The sequence below is a fragment of the Eleutherodactylus coqui genome, chromosome 1, assembly GCF_035609145.1.
Source record: "Eleutherodactylus coqui strain aEleCoq1 chromosome 1, aEleCoq1.hap1, whole genome shotgun sequence".
Taxonomy (NCBI): Eukaryota; Metazoa; Chordata; class Amphibia; order Anura; family Eleutherodactylidae; genus Eleutherodactylus; species Eleutherodactylus coqui.
This window is the reverse complement of record NC_089837.1, coordinates 213927941-213948671: the sequence shown is the minus strand read 5'-3', so window position 1 is coordinate 213948671 and position 20731 is coordinate 213927941. Positions and strand designations below refer to the sequence as shown.

General features: G+C 40.9%; 1 protein-coding gene across 5 annotated transcripts in view; it reads right to left on the bottom strand.

Moving 5' to 3' along the window:
- The window catches only part of NHSL1 (NHS like 1), a 186281-nt gene that overhangs the window by 82884 nt on the left and 82666 nt on the right, over positions 1–20731 (bottom strand). The window contains exon 1 of one of the 5 annotated variants that reach the window (XM_066605506.1): positions 19005–19297. The exons of 2 other annotated variants lie outside the window; for them this stretch is intronic. In XM_066605506.1, the coding sequence (XP_066461603.1) occupies positions 19005–19209 (205 nt within the window). In that variant the 5' untranslated portion in view covers positions 19210–19297. Of the gene's footprint in view, positions 1–5125; positions 5206–19004; positions 19298–20731 lie in introns of those variants that run through there. 2 more of the 5 variants (XM_066605508.1, XM_066605510.1) reach the window with 2 other exon arrangements.

Genomic DNA, 20731 nt, shown 5'->3' with positions numbered 1-20731 from the left:
AATGGCTGCCCCACTGGGGTCCTGGCAGAAGGTAGGACACAGGCTCCCAAAACCAGGATGGTCCCGTTTAAATCGGGACATCTGGTCACCTTAAACAAATTCAGTTGGTTACAATAAAAGTTATAGATAAGCTTTATCTTTTGTAATAATCCAGTTACCTAGGGAGATGAGCTTCAACTTTAAAGCACCTTATAGTGACATTGAAACTTACGATCTCGGAACAAAATTTGGATGCATTGGGTCAGTAAATACAACTACTTGCCTATTTACCAGAGCTTATATAGGTAAATAGGGAGTGGGGTAAAAGGATTTGAGAAGGGGGTATGTGAGGTCAATGCACAACCTAGTATCAAGGATTAAAATTGGTTTGTGATGGTTGGTCGTTTTTCAGTAGCTGTTAAGGGCAGTCAGTAGTCAAGGAGAGAAAGACATCTGAGAAGTGGTTCTTACCCATCTGTAATTTCGTCCACTAACTGGAATATTTTTCTTTAAGGAGGATTGTTCTCAGTCCACCATTATCTAATAGAGTGCATATAAAATATGGCCCTCTAAAGAGTCAGTCCAAGCCCAAATGTACCATATGTGGTGAATACACTACTACAGAAAGTGATTAAAATGAGTCTGATGGCATGATACTTTTTAACAATCCCGAGAAGGCTCCGTTAGTGGCGGGTCCCAGCATTATACCGAGCTTGCTAGATTCTTCTCACATTTAGCTTCTCAGGGAATGGCTTAATACTAGCTTATCTTTATGATGTTCTAATTTAAAGGTTCCCCTCCCGATGGTTCAACCGTTGTTAACAGTTTCAAACATGACAATATCATTAGCAAGACTGCATTACAGAAACCAGGAGACTAAGTAGTAAAAGTTTAATAAAATACATGGAGGTCTGTTTTGCATGATAAATGTCTGACACATCACCCATCTGTAGGTCCGAGCCCTGATTTATGTCACCCATGCATGAATCAGCCTAATAGAAAACAGCCAAGAGGTGAGTTACTACGATAACAATGATTACTGGCCCATAAATGTCTGAAACATATCTGTAAATCACTGACTACATATAAAACATGTTTAGTCTGTTTAAGCCAGCCTTATGATAAAAATTAGCAATGTCTAGAGACATAGTTAGGTGGGGGTGTAAAAAGCAATTTACTATTATTACGGTTAATTCTAAGTGAAGTTAGTGCAGTAACTTTATATTATACAGTACTTTGTATTACAGCTCTGTTACTAATTGCCAATATTGAGGATAATTGTTACTATGGTAATTACTCCAGTTTTCCCTTGCACTAGTCTAATGTATAAAAACCGCTTTAAGAAAAGTATTAGTGCTGCCCATAGAAACCAATCAAGTAGAGAATTGAGAATGAAATCTAGAATTTGGCTGCTAAGAGTAACATTGACACTTCCTTAGAGCTGAGCCTAATGCATATAAGCTGCTGTCCTAAATTCTTTTGGACCTATTTAGCTTTTATGGCACATCTATCCATGTGCTTTATCCGCATTCTAGGATTCTTTATACTTTCTCTCCTATGATTATTCACCTCTTTCAAATCAGATAAGAAGATTCCGAAGCATGAACTTTATGTAGCAGAAGAACTGAAGACATCCAACTTACACAACGTCTTGGCTTCTAAGCAGCCAACATCTGGATCTATTTGCTCTCAGCTGTTTTTTTGAAACATGTAACCAATCATATCCTACATTCCTTTCTCCAATTCTTAATTTAACCCCAAACTTCTAAAATTCACCTTGATACCAGCAAGGGTTACAATATGAATTCTGTTTTGATGACAGAATTTTCCAGAAGTCTAATGACCTATCCATTAAACATGTCATAGTTCTGCAGCGTAGGGTAAGTGCACAATTTAAAAGCCTGATCAAGTATTTGTAAGTCTGCGCTGGAGAATGTTAGTGCTTTATCTCGGAGCTGGGACTTCTAAGAATAAATCTGAATAAGACCCTTGTTCTCTTAACCACTACACTTGTCCTTTCAGAATCAAAGCATCTAGTACAAGAGTTACTTGAGATGCAGCTTGTAAGCCCTACTTTTCGAAATATGGCTAATTCTAGAGACAAGCGGTAATTTTTCGCCCACAGGTACCACAACTTGTATTGTAGCAGAGAGCAGCCTCGGGGACTCCATGTGCTCCCATACGATGCTCCATCAAAAGCTATTTGTAGGAAGCAATGCTTCTAGAATATCTCAATAACTTGGCATCTGATGGTGCCTGCCATGATTCACAGTGGTCAGTCAATGAGGCATACACTTAGGGGAGCACTACAACAGCTCAGTACAGAAGTAAGGACATATGCATGAGACCTTAATTTGAAACTCTAACTATTAACAACTTTCTACAACTCCAAAAAAGGGTGCTTCCAATGGACTATTGATACACACTCATCACCTAGAAGGAGTTGTCTGAATGGAATGAAACTTTCTCTGTGTGATTATAACGTTGATATAAGTAAGTGATTACAATATCAGAGCAAAAGGAGAATTTATTGTAGAAAACGGAGCATTTGAAGGGAGGCTCTGGTATCCTGTTATACCGCCTCTAGCTTGAATGCAAGATGTGATACGAACGGGCATTTGGATCACATTTGCTGTAACTAAGACTCCAGATCGTGCAAACTTGTAGGCTGTCAATGTTGGCATCCTAGATGGTCCCATACATGTTCTATTGACGATAAACTTGGTGACCGAGCAGGCAGCAGAAGTGTGGCAATGTTGTGGAGACATTCTTGTGACACTCTTCTTTTTGCAACTGACTATTATCCTGTTGGAAAATGCCTCTTGGAAGCTGCCATAAGAGGAACACGTGGCTGCAGGATGGCCTAAACATATCGCTGAGCTGTCATTGTCCCTTGTACCACTACTAGGGGTGATAATGTCATATGCGATGGCCCCGAGACAATCACACCAGCAGTGGGGGCAGTGTGCCCCCCCACAGCAAAGGCAGAATTGAGGCAGTCACCTCTAGGTCTCCAGACACGAACAAGGCCATTGTCAATGCCCAAACTAAACCTGGATTCATAGCTGAAGACAAACCGAATTCACTCTATCGCAGACTAGTTTCGTCATTTACAATACTACTGCAAACGGAGGTGACAGTGGGTGGGTGTCACAGGCAGTACATGTATTGGGCACTGTGAGACCAAATGTCCTTCAGCCAAGCACCTGGAAATCGTTCTGACACACACAGAGGTGTAACGATGGTGCCACCTGTCTCTGGATGGCAGACAAGGAAACATTTGGAGCTGCCAATGCTTATAGGACAATCAGACCATCCTCTCTACTAGTGGTCTGTCAAGGACATCCTGAGCCTGGTCGCCTTGTGTGTGTGCCCTCACGTATTCAATGGTTCCAACACCTCCTAACAGTCTGGTCAGGACAGCCCAAGTGACAGGCAATTCATTACTACGACCATCTTGCTTCTCGCATTCTAATACTGTGCCCCCTTTCAAACTCTATTGATTGAGCGAAATCTCTTCGATTGCATGATAGACACATGTCTAGTGGTCAACAAGCTCTACACAGGCAGAAAAAGAGGTCCACTACACACAAGTAGCCTCTGAAAACCTTTTTATAGCCAAGGGTGGAACCACTTTTAGGACTTGAGGTGACAAGACTGTTCATCTAATCATGCCACAACTCTAATCGTTTGCACATCTGCCTGAGATGTAACTGTATGCCAGGTTTTACAGCAAAACAACTTCTTCTAGGGGCTTGATTTTTTTTTTACAAATACTGTAATTAATAATGACATCTGGGGGTCTGAATGCTTGCCTGTTTTGGAGCACCGTCTTCATATATACTTATAGATAATCTATGTGTAAATCATTCTACTCCGTGCATTGTCTTGCTTCTCTCCTAGAAGGGAGGAACAGTAAACCACACAGATGGGAAACATTCAGATCATATGTGAGGAAGCTCCAGCTAGTCAACATGAATGCATCAACCACATTTCTTTTTCTTTCATAAACACTTTGCAGATGACTTTTCTTCCATAAGTTTAACTATTCATCTGCTATCAATATCTCACTCCTGTTGGCCCTTTTCAGTCAACATATCATGTATCATGGATGTATATGCTGAAAAATGGGAACAACTGGAGTTTATAAATGGAATTATGAGACTCAAGAGAGCTTAACCTGTCAGTAACCCAAGACATCATACAACCCCATAGATGTCATCTGCTTCAGTGTAAGCAGTAGATTGTACAGTTCATCATGCCATGCGCTACAGTATCACCACGTACAATAAACTCTATAGGACTCCAGCTTTACAGAAACATAGCGCATACTTTCATTTAATCTTTTCAAGATCTTTTCGCCAAGTCTACAAATATTTTTGTTATTACAGAAGCAGATTTTTCGTTTTGTACTGACATATCAGACAGTGTTTTTTTTTATACATGCGTGATATTGGACCAAGGAAATGTGGCGTGCTTTACCATATACAGCATACTTTTTAGTTCTGGGAGTCAGGGGGGCTTCAAGCTTCTAGATGCCCACAAGAATACCTTTTGGTATGTCTCAATGACAAATCAAAGCTAGTTATTAAAAATACCATAGTAGTAATTTAAGTGCATATTGCCCTGGTCAGCTCTATAATACATCAGCAGAACACTGGGAGTGCAATGTACCTACATCCCCCAAAACTCAAGTGAAGAAGACAACACAAACAAAAGAACCATTCAAGGTTTTCATAGTACAATGTGCTGTCTGTAGAACACTATATAAGTAATAGTAGAGTAAACCACGACTGATAATTCAGCAAGATTAGACACAATCATAGTAAGCATCGCAAGCAACTATTAACCCTTAATCCCTATAAATGTAGGGATGGTAATGAACCGTTAGGTCTTCTCTCACGCAATGGAGCAAAGCTAGGACACAACAACAGTGGGTAGAGGGATATACCTAAATAGAAAGAGATTTTAGTACAGCTTATCTAGACTATCGCATGAACAATGAGAACAATGGAAGCTCCTACTGTAGCCAAGCTTTCGGAAAACTTTGAGTCACAGCAAGACTGGTTGGAAGCAAGAATATCAAACAAAAGGCAAAGCTTTCCCCTCTCTGTTCAGCCAAATCAAAGAAATAAAGACGGCTCACCTTTCAGACAAAACATTGTATGTCCATTCCATGTAATGCTAGGGAAGCGGGAAGCTCTCCAAGCGCATAGAGCTGCTGTGCTACATACAGCTGTTTTCTAGATGCCTCATTCAGTGCATACAACACTGTGGCAGAGCTCCAGCTCGTGCTGAGAAAGGAAGCTGCCATCCAATCCTATGTTATCCCAGCCAGCTGTTTGGCCGGTAACCCTCAGCTTTCCTCTCCAGCTGACTCGTCCCCATTCCAAAAATATTAGCCAAGTAGAGAGAAAGAGATAGGGAGGTGAGACAGTGGAAAAAGTCCCAGTTCTCTATGGTCAGTGACAGCGGCTGCCGCTGCTCAATTGTTCACTCTTATCTGTCAGCATTTTTCCTGTTGTGTGCACAGAGTTTAGAGATGTCAAATGGGCAGAGGCGGGAATGGTAAATCGCTCTTAATCCAACTCAACTGTTTGTTGTGAAACACTAACGCAGCTCTTTGTGGATCATGCTTTTTGTTTTCTCGTTCTGGAATGCCTGACTCGTTTTACAGTCCCCCCAGCACATTTTAACACATTGCTTTTGTGAGAGGTTTTCATATGTGCTGGAGTTGAAAGGCCTTCTGATGAAGGTTTAGTAGAGTGCCATAGACTTCTGTGAGTGTTGTATAAAGTCTCCATACACATTGGAGATTGAGTGGAGCCATAATACCATCGTGGGTGTAAGCTTTAAGGGAGGCCATAGATATCTATCTCCAGCTGTTAAATTAACTCTGCTATATTAGCCTCTTTGCATTTCACCACTTTTAAAGAACTATTTTAGAGTATGTTTAGAGGGGGTTAATGGGATTTTTTTTTCTTTTTTTTCCCCATAAATGGTGCCACTCCTTTATGCATGCCTGGTATTGCACAGCTAATGAATGCAGCTGAACTGTAATACCAAACACAACTGATTCACAAGAGTGGTACTGCTTCTGGAAAAAGACAGACCCTTTTTTTAAATGTCATACAACCCCTTGCAGGATAGGCAATCATGCATGTTATCTTTATTTGTATATATTTCCCAGAGGAGCATGAATGGCCTTATAAGTCTCCTCACTCACCTAATAGATGTCTCCTCACTCACCTTAGGCCGGCTGTCCACGGGCGGAGCGTTTTACCGCAGCGGATTTCCGCCACAGGAGCCACCGCAGAGGAACGCTAAAGTCACTGCGATTTTCCACGATGAATGCATTATTAATTATAGGTTTATTGCGGAGAAATCGCTGTGATTTTCCACTTGTGTACATCGGGCTATGTTTTCCATAGTTATCCTACGGAAAGCTTCCATTGTGTTATCAGCGTGCAGATTATCGACGCGGATAACGAAATGGAATATCGCCCGTGGACAGGAGGCCTAAGGAGTGATGTTCCCCCTCCTGACCCATATCATAGGCCTCTCACTAGCCAAGCCAGGATCCTACTGTACACTGATAAGGGGCAAAAACACCAAAACAGCTGTCTGTGTATTGATTCAGGCTTGGTTTTCAATTCCCAATCATTGCTCTACAGAGCTGTATAAAGCGTCAGGTATATAGATTTAAAGGAATGGTACTATCCAATAGGTGGCGCTACAGAGGTATTGTTCCATCTACCTTATTTGCATATATTTCCCAGAAGAGAATAGTAGCCAAACAGCAGCACCAAGCCAATATGCACCATATAATAGGTGTGGAGGAAGATAATAAATACTCGCCGTGCACGCCTGCCAGGTCCCGGACACTGAGGAGCCAAAGTAAACAGGAAGCAAGTTGTTTTTGGAAGGCAGCACTGGTCCAGGGGAGATCAGCCAAGAGACAGAAGGTATTGCTGATATATCATCCTTTATTGGTGAATACAGATCCAGAAGTAAAACAACATGGCGACGTTTCGACGGTTACTGCCGTCTGTGTCAAGCTCGAAACGTCGCCATGCTGTTTTACTTCTGGATCTGTATTCACCAATAAAGGATGATATATCAGCAATACCTTCTGTCTCTTGGCTGATCTCCCCTGGACCAGTGCTGCCTTCCAAAAACAACTTGTTTCCTAGAAGAGAATGCATGGATTTATAAGTCTCCAAACTAACCTTCTAGGTGCTCATAAGAAGAGACTATACCTCCCCTGACATACAAGAGTGTGGCACAAGTCAATAACATACAGTATTTGGCACAATCCTTACAAGAAATGGCACACAACTTTTTTATATACATGGTACATGTGCCTCGCACCAATTTTTCTAACAGACATTCCTCTCTTTTTAGGCGAAATTTGGTTGATAAATGTTTTTTTAAACTTCAACATAGTGAAGTGTTTGGCATTGATTGTACATATTGTATGTCCTGCATCCCCTTACACATGTGTCTATCAGACAGCATACCGGCAGTTATCTCTTGCACAGAATTAAGGACATAAGATTCCTGCGGTTATAGGGCATAAATTGGTCACACAAGGAGAACAAAAATGTGTATGTAAAAAGATTAAACATACGATGGAAATATGAAGACCCCAAGAGTTCTAGAACAATATCCAAATCTACCTATATATCTATATTATGTTATTACGGCAGCTCATAATATTTATTAATCAGCAGAACAAGTATTGTAACGGAAAGGATTAAATGAAATGTGAGATATTGTAGTTCAGACTGGCTAGTAATAATTGTTAACACTTATCTGTTCAGTTTGTTCTCAGAGGAATATGATCCCTAACAGAATGACTTGGGCGCTCTATAACAACCAGACTTAGTTTACCACCTGCTGCCCACTTGTGCAGAAATATGAAACTTCTCCACATTTACTGGAATGGAAACCTTACAATGAATGTCCACTGCTTTTGCCCATTATAATTAAATGATTAATAGCCTGTAACATATGCATGATTATATTCTGGAAGGATCTTATGGCACTGACGTTCCTACTATACTGAAAAAGGACTGAAGAGAGAACTCTACCTGTTTGACATGATGTAAAACGTACCACAAGGATACTTCAATGAATATATCATGTCATAAAAAGTACCATAAAAACACCTCAAAGAAGAGGAAATAAGTGATCAAATTACTGAATCGATAAACCAAGTCATCATGTATACAGGGAAGCCAGAACGTCTGGACTCATCGCAAAAAATTTGCTCAAGTAATCAGTGATATGTCATATGCAAAGGTAAAGAAAAAAAGCCAAAAAATGTTCATCTGTTTCTGACAGGGACTACTGGAGATACTGTATGAGTAGTGCCAAGAGAAAATGGTAACAATCATACCTTAGAGTATCTATTCATATGAAGAAGATAAGTTATACAAGATAACATTGCAAGAAGACAAAATGATGTAGAAACACCAAAGAATGCATAAAATCAAGACAAAACAAGCATGAAAAGCAATAAAACATTCCAAAGGATAAATGTGGACGCTGAAGTGCATCCAAAGGCTAAACTACAGACATTTCCTGCTCTTTCACCTGTTGAATGGCCAAAGGGTTCAGACAAAGACATTACTCTAGGAATCCTCCAAACACTGAAAACGCACTCAAAACTCACATTCCCAGTAAATCGGAATTCCAAAGGACTAAAGTAAAAATTCACATTACCTGCTTTCTCACCATTGTTATCTACTCTAAGTTTTAGGTCTCATCATGCAAAGCTCCACGTAAAGACCTGTGCTTCCAATCTGATAGCAAAGCACCATATAGTGGCACATGGAGACCCTGCAGGTGCGTAATACAGGTCTGGACGGATTCCTTGTGCAATGCTATGTGAATTGACTCTAATCACTAATAGATTGACATCATTTGAGAACCAAGAAACAATATTCTACAGGAATTCTCCTACTACTCCCCACGAAAAAATGGGGTAGGTGCAGATAAAGGCAGATAAATGGTCGGCAAAGGCTTGGTGCATTATTACTGAAACTGCAAAAAATTGAACATGAATGATGCAAAACCAAATTATATAATGTTTAATATGATCGCTATCCAAAGAGAAGCTCTCCTACATGCCATGTATTGTAGTTATGAACTGTGCATCCAACATACCACTATACTAAATATACAAAGTATCCAGTTGTTGTTTAGTGGTGATTACAATTGATCGAATGGACACAAAACTCATCAGTATCATTAAATGTTGCCCAGTCAACATTTATAATATATACAATCAAACTTGTGTTTGCAAGATATTTACTGCACTTATACCAATGGAAATGTCCATCTCGTACGTATGATATACAGTATAAACCTCTGATCTTTCCTAGTGGCCTGTAAAACTGTTACGTGCAGCTTGCTGGCCCAACTATCCTGTAGGGTTTTTTCAATGGTCTTTACATTAGGAAACCGGTTAGATGAGTCCTAAAGGGCTTCAGCAATTAATCCCTGTCATTAGAGAACAGGAAAAGGAAAGATACTTTATACGGTATCTACAACCACAGGTACATTTTATATTAAACTGGATCTAAGGAATAATCTACACTAGGAGAAGCCTCGCCAACACTGGCAGAGACTCAAAGACCTTGCCCTCTTCGAACTCACAGCACATAAAGGGTCCTTTGTGAAGCATCTGGTCATCAAAAAGGTTTGTTAACAGTTGGTAAAAATCATTGAGCGCTTCAGGTCATCAGACGTACTTACTATTTTAAGGGAATATGCAATAGAGACAGATGTCTAACAATTAGGTGCCCTAAAAATAGTAATATAGAGGGTATTCTTGTACCCACTAAAAGCCTTCTCCTTCATAACAAGACATATGAGATATGATGTTCACCCAGATCATTACCTGACTGGATCTAAGACTCCTTTAGAAGAAACCTGCTACAATAATTCATTGAATTCATATTAGGGCAAATATAATTGTGTAGAGCACCAGTTCATGCCGCAAAACACGGCTTCCCAAAAGGGCGCAATCTAGTGTGCCATCCTTACCTGATCTCGTAAAGAGCTGACATTCTGTAAATAACATTACAAAATGTTTCAATCCATCGTACATTACATTAAATAATTAGAAAATGATTTGGTTTGCAATGAGAATCTTATTGAAGTGACTTTCCAATGAGAAAACACTACACTACATAAATGGAGATATATATTATAGTATATGGAGACTACAGTCATTGGTACTGAGATTCACATCACCCCACTGTGTCAGAGAGGAAATCGAGTGTGTCTACAGATATACAGAAAATCAAAAAATTTACCAAAAGTTATAAAACGCATTCCTACCTTGCCCCTTAAAGAGTGATGAAAGGTGCTTCTCTACAAAGAGAGTTTACGAATCACCATTTGAGTAAGACTTGCCCAATAATGTACAGGAAGAGGGTGGCAATAGATGGAGGACAACATGCACCAATTATGTGCAAAGAATCCTGCTCACCCTGCTGAGCAGGTAAAACAAATAGTATATCACCCCCTCTCTTTACTCTTAACCAAACTGTTAAGGGACCACACACAGGCGACAAGTTCAAGAGTTGATAAGCTGACAATTACAAGCAATGAGAGAGAACAAAGCATACTGAACAGGAGGACCAGGAGCAATGATGAAGATAGACTTTATTGAGCAACGTGTTTCCGTGCCGAACCAGCACCACCTTTGTCTGGCTATTCACAAACTAGTCTATTGGGTCCGCCCAGTGCTGTTGGGTTCCGTCCAAATACGGAACCGTTCGGTCATAGGGATTCCCCTGCTCCCCAAATGGAGCAAGAAAGTGAAATTCCCAGTGCAGATGTGAAACCATCTTAAAGATGCATTTCGCTACTTCACTTCCAAAACTCATTATAACAAAACAATAAAGAATAATATATGATAGTAAAATAGCTAAAAAATATAAAGTTAGCACACAATAATCCATGGCATTCATACAAATCTATATATCATAAAATATAATAATTATCATTACCATAAAAATAATTGACAGCAATAGAAGAGTAAGGCTGGCTGCACACAGGCGGGTCAGATTCCCGCAACGGAATCTGACCCTGTGCCCAGCCGGCATCCACGCGTACCTGCCTTTCTTTTATCTTCTCTGTACTGAGGATGGTCTGCACGGCAAGCCGTCAGACATGTGCGGTACAGATTTTTTTTTTAAACCTCTGCTTTTACTGCATCCTAGCCTAATGTCGACGCGAAATCTGCGACCTTTCCGCAATTTCATTGTGGAAGGGCCGCGGATCGGACTTCTTCCATTGACTTCAATGGAAGCCGTCTGCCCAGAATCTGCACAAAAGTAGAACATGTTGCCACTTTACCTCTGCGAGCGGAAAATCGCAATTCCGCTTGTGTAGAGGAAGAAGCTTTTTCAATAGCATGTTATGGGTGTCATTTGCTGAGAAATACAGAGGCAGACACCTGATACGTATTCCACAATGCAAATCCACCCATGTACAGGTGGCCATACACAGATCAGGGGTTCAGCACAACCAGCAGCTCAAGATGCCATTCTGTATAGCCTCCAACCATCTGGTCAAAGACATGCTACTCTATGGTGCCTGCTCACATATATTCATATCAAAGTAGCAGAATGTGACCAGGGATGGCTAAGTACTTATGATAACTATCTAGCTATCTCTGAACCCCCATATATTGGTAGTATGGGGTCTCCTGACACCTGTAGAGCACTCCAGAAAGGAGTAGATAAGGTCTATCAGCAACTCATATGATGTTCAAAGGAGGGAGATACATGCACACTCTTTGTCTTTGGAGTTTGAATAGGAGAAGGAGACCCTATTTTCCCAATAGGTAGGAGTGGAAGTGGCAGATCAGACATTTATGGCATATACTCCGAACATGCCGCTGATCAGCTGATTGAAGGGTCCACCCTACTGGTGTGAGCGCAGCAGCCCCTTCGATGTTTACCTACTCAGAACGCTGTATTATGTATAGTGCCTGTTTTGAGTACTACACGCTGGTCTCATTACAGTGAATGGAAGAAGACTGGAGTAGTCAGAAGAATACGGTGTTCTGAGTACAAACAGGTTCGTGTTCAGTTGTACACATTTCATCAGCTGATTGGCAGGGTTCCCAAGCGGCAGATCCCACCAATCAGATATTGATGCCCTATTTTGAAGATAGGCCATCCAATTTTTAAAGGTCTGATAACCCTTTTCAGTGAGAACTGAATTGTGCTTTACATCTGATTTTCTGGACTGCTTCCATTGAATAGAACTTATCCAATGAAGGGCTTGGGATTTCATTTCATTTGTAGGACACAAATATTCAGTTCTGGCATAAACTTCAGTCATTGTTCCAGATAAAAGGTGCTGCTAACCAGATGAGGTTATTTTTATCATCTGGATCTATGCCCGCTGCAACCAGACCTCTTCAAAAGAGCAGCAAACAATCAAAATCAATATGAAACAAAAAGACCCGGGCCGCAGGACAGTGATGGAAGAAATGTGTGTGCAGGTGCATCGACTAGTCAAGAAATGCGTGGAGCGCTCTTGGAAGTATTAGTGTAATATACGGACATCCTCTGTTTGACTATAAATGTCCGTGTTTAGAATGTTGCAGAAATTTGGAAGGATGTCGGGCGAATCTTATTGTCAACACGCACTGGCATTTCCTAAATTATGGAATAAAACATCTCCTGGGACAAAGTTTAATTAAAGGAGGCATTACTTCAGAAATCAATAAGGCCTAATACTAAAGGTCTTTTTACACTAGTAAATGAAGTGCTGATTGTCCTGAAATATCTGGGCATATATATGTGTGAAATTACAAAAAACGCTTATAATTATTGGCTGAATTTACCTAGAAACAATATTTTTTTGCGGAAGAACCCCTTTAACTCAGGGAGTCTGACAGGAAAAGTAGCCCACTGCACCTGCACCTCCTTAGTACATTGCTAATTCAGCTTCACACTGGCTGAATGGCGCAATAGGATCATGTGGCCGCATCCACTGCACTTAAAAGGGACCTGTTATGTCTTCATGTCAGCGGGCCAACAATGTCTCTCTATTCCCGCTACTCCCTCACGTTCCTTGCGAATGTGTCAAGTGGACGTCCACATTGCTTACTGGAAATACAAAGATGTTCTATTGCATGCGCGTTACCAATCATAGATAATGTTTCTGGCTGGATCCGGAAGTGCCACGGCACCCTAAGGCTGGGCTCACACGGCGGTTTGCAAAATCCAGCTGTGAGCCCGGCTGTGGCCCTGCATACGGCCGTGTAATCTGCAGTACACCTTACATTGCGGTATAACTTTGACAATGAGGATCCCACCACCAGAACAGCTTGTGATCAGTTTATCAGATGACTATTGTGACAAGTGGGAAAAGTTCAAAGTGGACAAACCCATTAAACTTTGTATGGTGCCCTGAATGCAGCCGTGTGACTTTGCTCAACCACTCAAGATGCTTTTGTCATCTGTGCCAAAATAACTAATCCTATCAAAATAGTGATGGAAAATAAAGTTTCCCTTTTGGATTTCTATTCTAAATATTAGCAGAAAAAATGTTCCATTCAGCTTTTCACAAAAAATGGTAAAATAATATCTGTGCTATGAAGCACATGTATAAAAACATTTAAAGGGGCTTTGCAAGCAAATACTATTGATGACCTATCCTTAGGATAGGTCATCAATAACAGATGGGCAGGGGTGCATTGCGTGGGACCGCCGCCGATCAGCTGATAAGAGCTGCTGTCCGCTTGCTGTAAAGATCAATACCAGACGGGCCACTGCTGAACGGACAGTGTTATGAGCTTTCCCAATGGTTGACAGCAGCTCTTATCAGCTGATCGGTGAAGTCCTGAGCGGAGGACTCCCACCAGTCTCTATTGATGACCTTTCATAAGATAGGCTGTCAATAGTGTTCACCCAGAAACCCCTGGATGGGAAATGGGAACATGTACCAGGGGTCTGTGAGTAGCAGATCCATTACAAACTTTCTTACACAGCGCAATCAATTGTACCAGATATAGGCAAATAGCACTTCTTGCTATCCCAGAAAAGAAGACCTCCCCTCTACCTGGCACTGCTACTTATATTGCTAAGATATGCAGCATACATACCACATTATATATCTTCTGGGAGCCGAAAAACATCATCATAAACCCTCTATAAACCCTTATCAGCAAAGGCACACATAACCAGCCACGTTAATCTTGTTTCTAGACAGAACCGAGTATTGGCTCTGTAATTACTATAAGGCTAGTGGAAAGTTACAAGAGATGAGGGATGGACTATAATTTGAAAATACGAAGTATAAAGTCAGGGAACAAACAAACTGCCAAAGCCTTTCCCTTAGCGTGTTATGCATACAAGCTTCCGCTATGTCATGATGTCATGTACCATTGGAGTGCACTATGAGCAAGCTGGATGTTTTCTGCAATGCTGAAACATAGTTTAAACAAGATATGAGGCAGATTTACCCCAACTGTCCAATAGTTAGACAATGTACACTTAGACCAGGCAGTCTTAAAATGTGCCAGATTTATCACTGCTTCATGCTGGATGATAAATTGGGAGCAACTTTAGATACTTCTAACTTTATACCACCTTATTTGTCTTAGTTCATGAGAGTTTTTGTGCCAAACCTGTGTTGCACAGGGTTGTATTTAGGGACCCCACTACTGGGACCTCTATTGATTACTAAAAAGTGAGTCCTATCCTCCCTATTCATCCTCACTGCGCAACCTATGAGTGACGTCATCACTAACTCATTCTCTCTAGTGAAGTCTGTTTATACAGGCAGATACATTGTTGGCTCTATCAATTGAGAAAGGTTCAGTCTTTCATATTCGAAGCCACGCTCTTTGCACAAAGTCACATCCCATTTTTGATAAGATGAAAATAATGTCTTAAACCCATAATAAATGTGGGGCAGGGCATAAAAACTGTTTTTTGGCATAAATTGCACCCAATGATAAATCTTCCCCCAATATATCTTTCTCTATGACACATACCTGGATATTACAAGGTAAACTCAAACCAGGTAGCCAAGGAATGTGCCAAATTTATCACAGTGGCTAATGCTAGAGGATACATTTGGTTTTCTTCTTCCAACAGTAATAAATATCTTTTAGCATTTAAACCTTTTCCCTTATGTTTACAAAATGGTACAATTTTATGAAATAGGTTCCTTGTTTTCTTCTATACAGCAGCACAGTTTTAAGTACTAATACTACATAGCCGAATAGGGATGAGGGCCCTCCTCCATCTATGAGGAAATAGGGGTGACACAAGGGGTACAAGTGCTGATTCTGTACAAGGGGCCAGCTATCCTTTACTAAATAGGGTACTATACATGAAGTCGTATGGGACGGTGATAAGCCGGTATCTGTGTATGTACAGATATGAAGTGCATTAGGGTGTGGGGGATGCAGTGGGATAAAGTTGATCAGGCATCCAGGGGGGTAATACAGAAGTGGGTTAAATGGAGAAATCATCTATGATTTAGTTTAAATTTAAATAAATATATATATATATATATATATATATATATATATATATATATTCGCACAAAGCTAACTGAATATTTTCCAGTGTTACCTTTGGTCCTTTTGATATCACAACACAAAAAAATATCCGTAGACAAGAACTATGGCCCTGTCACCAGCCTCCTCTTTGCGGGTGCTAGAATTTCTGCTCAATCCTTCAAACTTTCTGAAACTTCTCTTTAAGAGTTTAGTAACATATAAACAGTAGTTTTCCTTTTCTACCCTGAATTTGATGACTTTTCACTTGCGGAATCATCCCATTTTTAAAGGTGAGTGAAGTGGAAAGTCCTTGCTGAACTTGTCTTTAAACAGTTGCCAACAGATCAAAGCACATACACAAATGAATTCAACTCAGCGAGGCAAAGCCTTGCAATGTTCACCACGAGTGGTTTTGGAGACCTCAGAGATGCTATGTTTAGCAAATTGCAATGTATTTAAACAAATTGAAGGTCTGGATTTGTTCTTTTTAAGTCGTTCCATTAGTAGTTTGAACATATTTTTATTATTGAGTCCATGTTCATATTTCTCTAACATTGGGAAGTCACACATCCTTCTTCGAAAGCAGCAGGTTATAAAGATTGGGGCCCCATTATACTAAACAATCAACATTTGGATGCTTGCAGGATCATGAATTGTGTAAATGTGTAAAAGTGAATGATGAATGATAATTCGTTCATTGTTCAGTTTCTGTAGGCATAAAAATCAAGCGGTGATCAGCCTGTCCATCAATGAACGACGGTCTGTTTACTGTGAATGGAGGCGGTTATTGTTATCTCAGTGGTAATGGATATTATTTCACTACGCCACACATCTGGGTGGAACCTGTATTATACTGTGACGTATTATTTAAAGTGATACACCAATTAAAATTTGAATAAAGGAGTAAAATTACTTTTTATTGTAAATAGGCAACATTATAATTCTGTATTATAAGGCAGGTCAATTGCAGACAACCACAAGAGTGTAGTGGCACGGGGCAAAGTAGGTCTTCACCTAAACTGTTCACACAAATGTTTGATTCTACAAGCTAACTTTTGACTACTGACAAGCTGCTGTCCACCTCTGAAGTGCAACTTAGTTTCTTGACCCCCATAGAAAATCTGCAGCAAGTCCCCCATATGCCATTTATAATAGTGGTGTATTTACTTGGCAGAGGGGGAATAGGATGCCCTCAGACATCAGGCTCCAAGGGTGACTGCTTTTACATTTCCCATCCTAGGACATAAGGAAAAACCTTTCTACAGCCTTTCTTTGACAAGGATATGATCTCCTTGGAACTAAATACACCGTAAACCCCATGCACGGAGCTGCAATATAGCCTTGTGTGTGCAGGAGCCGTTGCGCTTGGTTGCCTCCTATACTAAATGTTTGCACGTTCCCCCTGTAGGCAAGTTAACAAGATACTAAACTCTGAACATTTAAACAATTAAGTGCCTTTTGACAATCACTTAAGAGCTCTCCTGTTTACTTGTCCTTACAAGACTGGATGACTTTTACAGATATTTATTCTGAGCTTATTTCAAGTATCATAATGGTAAAAATAGCTTGATCACCTATGGGGTTAAGTGTAAGCAACTAAGAGCATGTGCTATTTACTTACTCTAGGCACGCTATATCTGGCAATCCGTGGCTTGGTTACATAGTAACATCAAGTAGAAGCATAATTGCCAGTTGTTCTGCCTGGATAAAGTGTAATCCACAGTTTAGAAAACTAGCATAACGCCTCCAGGTGAATTTACCATACAAATCTGTCATATTACATGATCTCTATGATATAATATTTCACAATGTTTAAACTGCCCATAGATGCAATATATTTATCTGTAGATCCAATAATCTATTGGCAAACATCAGATTGTTAGCTGATCTCCCTAAATTTAGCTGGATCTACCAATAGTGCACAAATAAATATTGAATGTCTATATGCAGCCTTAGGTTGGCCATACAGATTAGACATGGATGGGCTGAATTGGCCATTTCGGCAACACCAACCAATCAATCATCTGATATGTATGGGGCCTCTCAACTCTTCCCAACAGCAGGTGTCATTGGAAATAAAGATCAGGCAGTTGGATATCAACTACCTTCTCCTTTTTTCTTGGGAGATAAACCGCTGCCAGTGGTGTCTGGTAGCAACTTTCTCCAGTCACTACATATAAAACACATGCACACTCAGTCAAGCATGTATGTCTGCGGGAAGGACGGCCATGTTAGCTGTTGGCGAAACTAGCACTCAATCAACAGCGTTACTGACCATTCATATTAGATAGCTGTCCACAGAACACTTAACAGTTATCTCATTCAATACCCCCATACGCATGCATACTCAACTCAGCCAAGCAAGGTTGTGTTCTGAATGTAGGGAATTGTAAAAAAGCCATTTTCCAACTCTGGTGGCAGCTTATGCCATCAAGAACAAAAGGAATTGGCAGAAAAATCCAACTGTCTGACATTATCTCTGCCAAAATCTGTCACGGAATGAAAGTCAGGAGGCCCCCATATACATTGGTTGGCCAAACCCTTCAATACCGTTAGGGTAAAGTTGGCGGCCTCCCAAGGACATTAGTTGATTGTGTGGATTCATCAAAATTGGCGGGTAATATGTATGATCACCAATGATCGATATCAGCCTATTTATAGAGCAGAAGTCAGTGGGGTAAAATGTGTCCTCTACTTTAGGCTAGGGCCACACGGCAACATTTGGTTGTGAAGGGCTGCACAACAAAAATAGCCTGTTGCTGCTAAAAGTTGCCATATTAGCCTAGCCTCACGGGTCTTTTACACAGGATGACTTGTTGGGCACAGATACCCGCTGGATCGTCCCTACAATAGTCATTCCTGTGCTGTTCTACAATATAGAGCATTGCTAGTAAATGGAGGTGAAGGGGGCGGGGGATCGTTCTGGCCCACCGATCTCCATTCACAGTGAGCAGGCAGTTATTCATAAGTGAACGACTGCTTGTTTACATGGGCCAATCCGTTGTTCAGCTTTCTGCATGCAGAAACTGAGCAACTAACGAGAAGTGAACGAGTTCTCGTCCGTCGTTGAGCCGGGGCATGCATTTACACTGAATAATAACCGTTCGGATTCCTGTGTAAAAGGGCCCTTAATCTCAAATCTCATATATATTAATACACAGAGGAACAGATAGGGTTTCTTCAGTGGCATTAATGGATTTTCGCTGTTATTCTATAGTATATATTTGAGGTTTTAAGACTGATCCACCATTGCGGCAATGGCATTTCAACATATCTTTAGGGAAACGTACAAGCAATAATGCCGCTATATACCAATTTCTTATGTCATAATCAGTACCTGTAATCTGCTGACAGGTCCTGCAGGCAGTGGGTTCTGCTTGTAAAGCAGAAATAACTGTATATAGAAAACTGCTCATAATCTAGTTCCCTAGTATAAAGTTGAGATTCACTATTTAATTGCCCTAATAATGAACTGCATTACCTTTTTTACTGCGTCTTTGAACTTCCCACGTTTCAGGCTCATCCTCGGACCACCTTTTCCCTGATGACAGCTCTCCATCACTACGAAATACCTTTTTGGTTCTGCGAGACAAGGAGGACAGGTTTAACCAGCTCATAGCTGTAGACAGGGAGCCTTGGGAGTTTCTTTTGGACCTAGAATGTCCCAAACCAGTCTCCTTTCTCATGCTTTTTACGTGTCCAGTGCAAATTCACAGAGAAAGCCGAGGGTAGTATGCCAGTTCTTTTAAATGTGGTGTTCTCCAGAAAATATCCAAATGTCTCAAAAACACCATTTCAAGTGAAAATAAAGAAAAAAGTATACTCTTGTCACTTGCAGTCAAACCTTTAGGGAGGCTTTTTCGACGGCGACAATCACTTCTAGTCGCTATGATTTCAAGGCAATATAGCAATTTCCATTGTGGTAAAAAAGTTGTTTTATCGCCCGAACCACACCCGCTTCCACTATATATAAATCCAGCTTGTAAAGATAAGGCATTCAGGGAATTTTCACTGTCTACGTCAATGCAGATCCGTGATTCAGCAGTGCTGCAGCAGGCTGGGATTTAGCTTGCTGTTTCCAACTTTAGTCAGATAGGTGCTAAATGCTGCCCAAAGCATGAAGCAGCCCGAGCTGATAGCAGAGTGTTTTCCCTGTAGTGTGGAGTGAGCCCAGTGATTTCCCCATAGGGAGTGACAGCACATAGCACAGACCACTCCCTGGTTAGTCCCATAGCACGACAGTGGCACAAGCCGGATTCTCTGCAACATATTCCTGCTCTCCCCATATAAACATACAGCACCACCCGGCACACTACACCTTGTAGGTGTCTGCAAAACTACTGCACGTAACCCAAGTCACGCCGTTTACAAGGTCCAAGGTGCACATTCATGCCAATATTGACAAAGTCCAGAAAGTAGTAAAGTGATGCATATTTGGCGCATAGCTTTCACCGTTTCACACTCTGCTTATCGGTCTTCCAGGTAACTCATGCTGCAATACTGTAGTGGGAGCATGATTGTGTACTAAGTTCAATGCAAGAAATGATGCTGATTTAAGGCAGCACTAAAGTACTAAAATGTTGCATATTTTCTGAAAATGTGGAGATTTAAACTCAGATAAGGAACTGTTTTAGGCTGTGTAGTACCCTGTTTCTCCAAAAATAAGCGTACCCCAATTTTCGTGGGGGAGCTTGAAATATAAGACCTCCCCGAAGATAAGCCTTAGCTACACTACATGAAAAAAAACAACAGTAATATTCACCTAGCCACCGGTGTCCAAGTCTCTTGCACTGCGCTGCGGCAGGCTCCTGTGTCCTCTGCATTTACACAGCACTTTCTTTCTGGTGACAGGGATTTGAATACACCACCTCCACCAAGTGATCGCTGTGATTGGATCGATATCAGCCAATCAGAGCCAGCGCTGGATCATTCACAGCAATTCAGTGAATGACATCACTGAATGGCTGTGATTGGTTCATGGATTATACGGCAGTCGCCGCTGCGCCGGAGACCACAGCAAGGGACCCAGACGCCGCGGGCCAGGTGAGTATAAGACCCCCACAAAAATAAGACAGTGTGCCTCTTTTGGAGCAAAAATTAATATAAGACAGTGTCTTATTGTCGGGGACACACGATAGCAACCTATTCCTCTATTAGCTACATCACTATATAAAGCTGTGCACACGCCTATTTAACTATGGCCCGTGT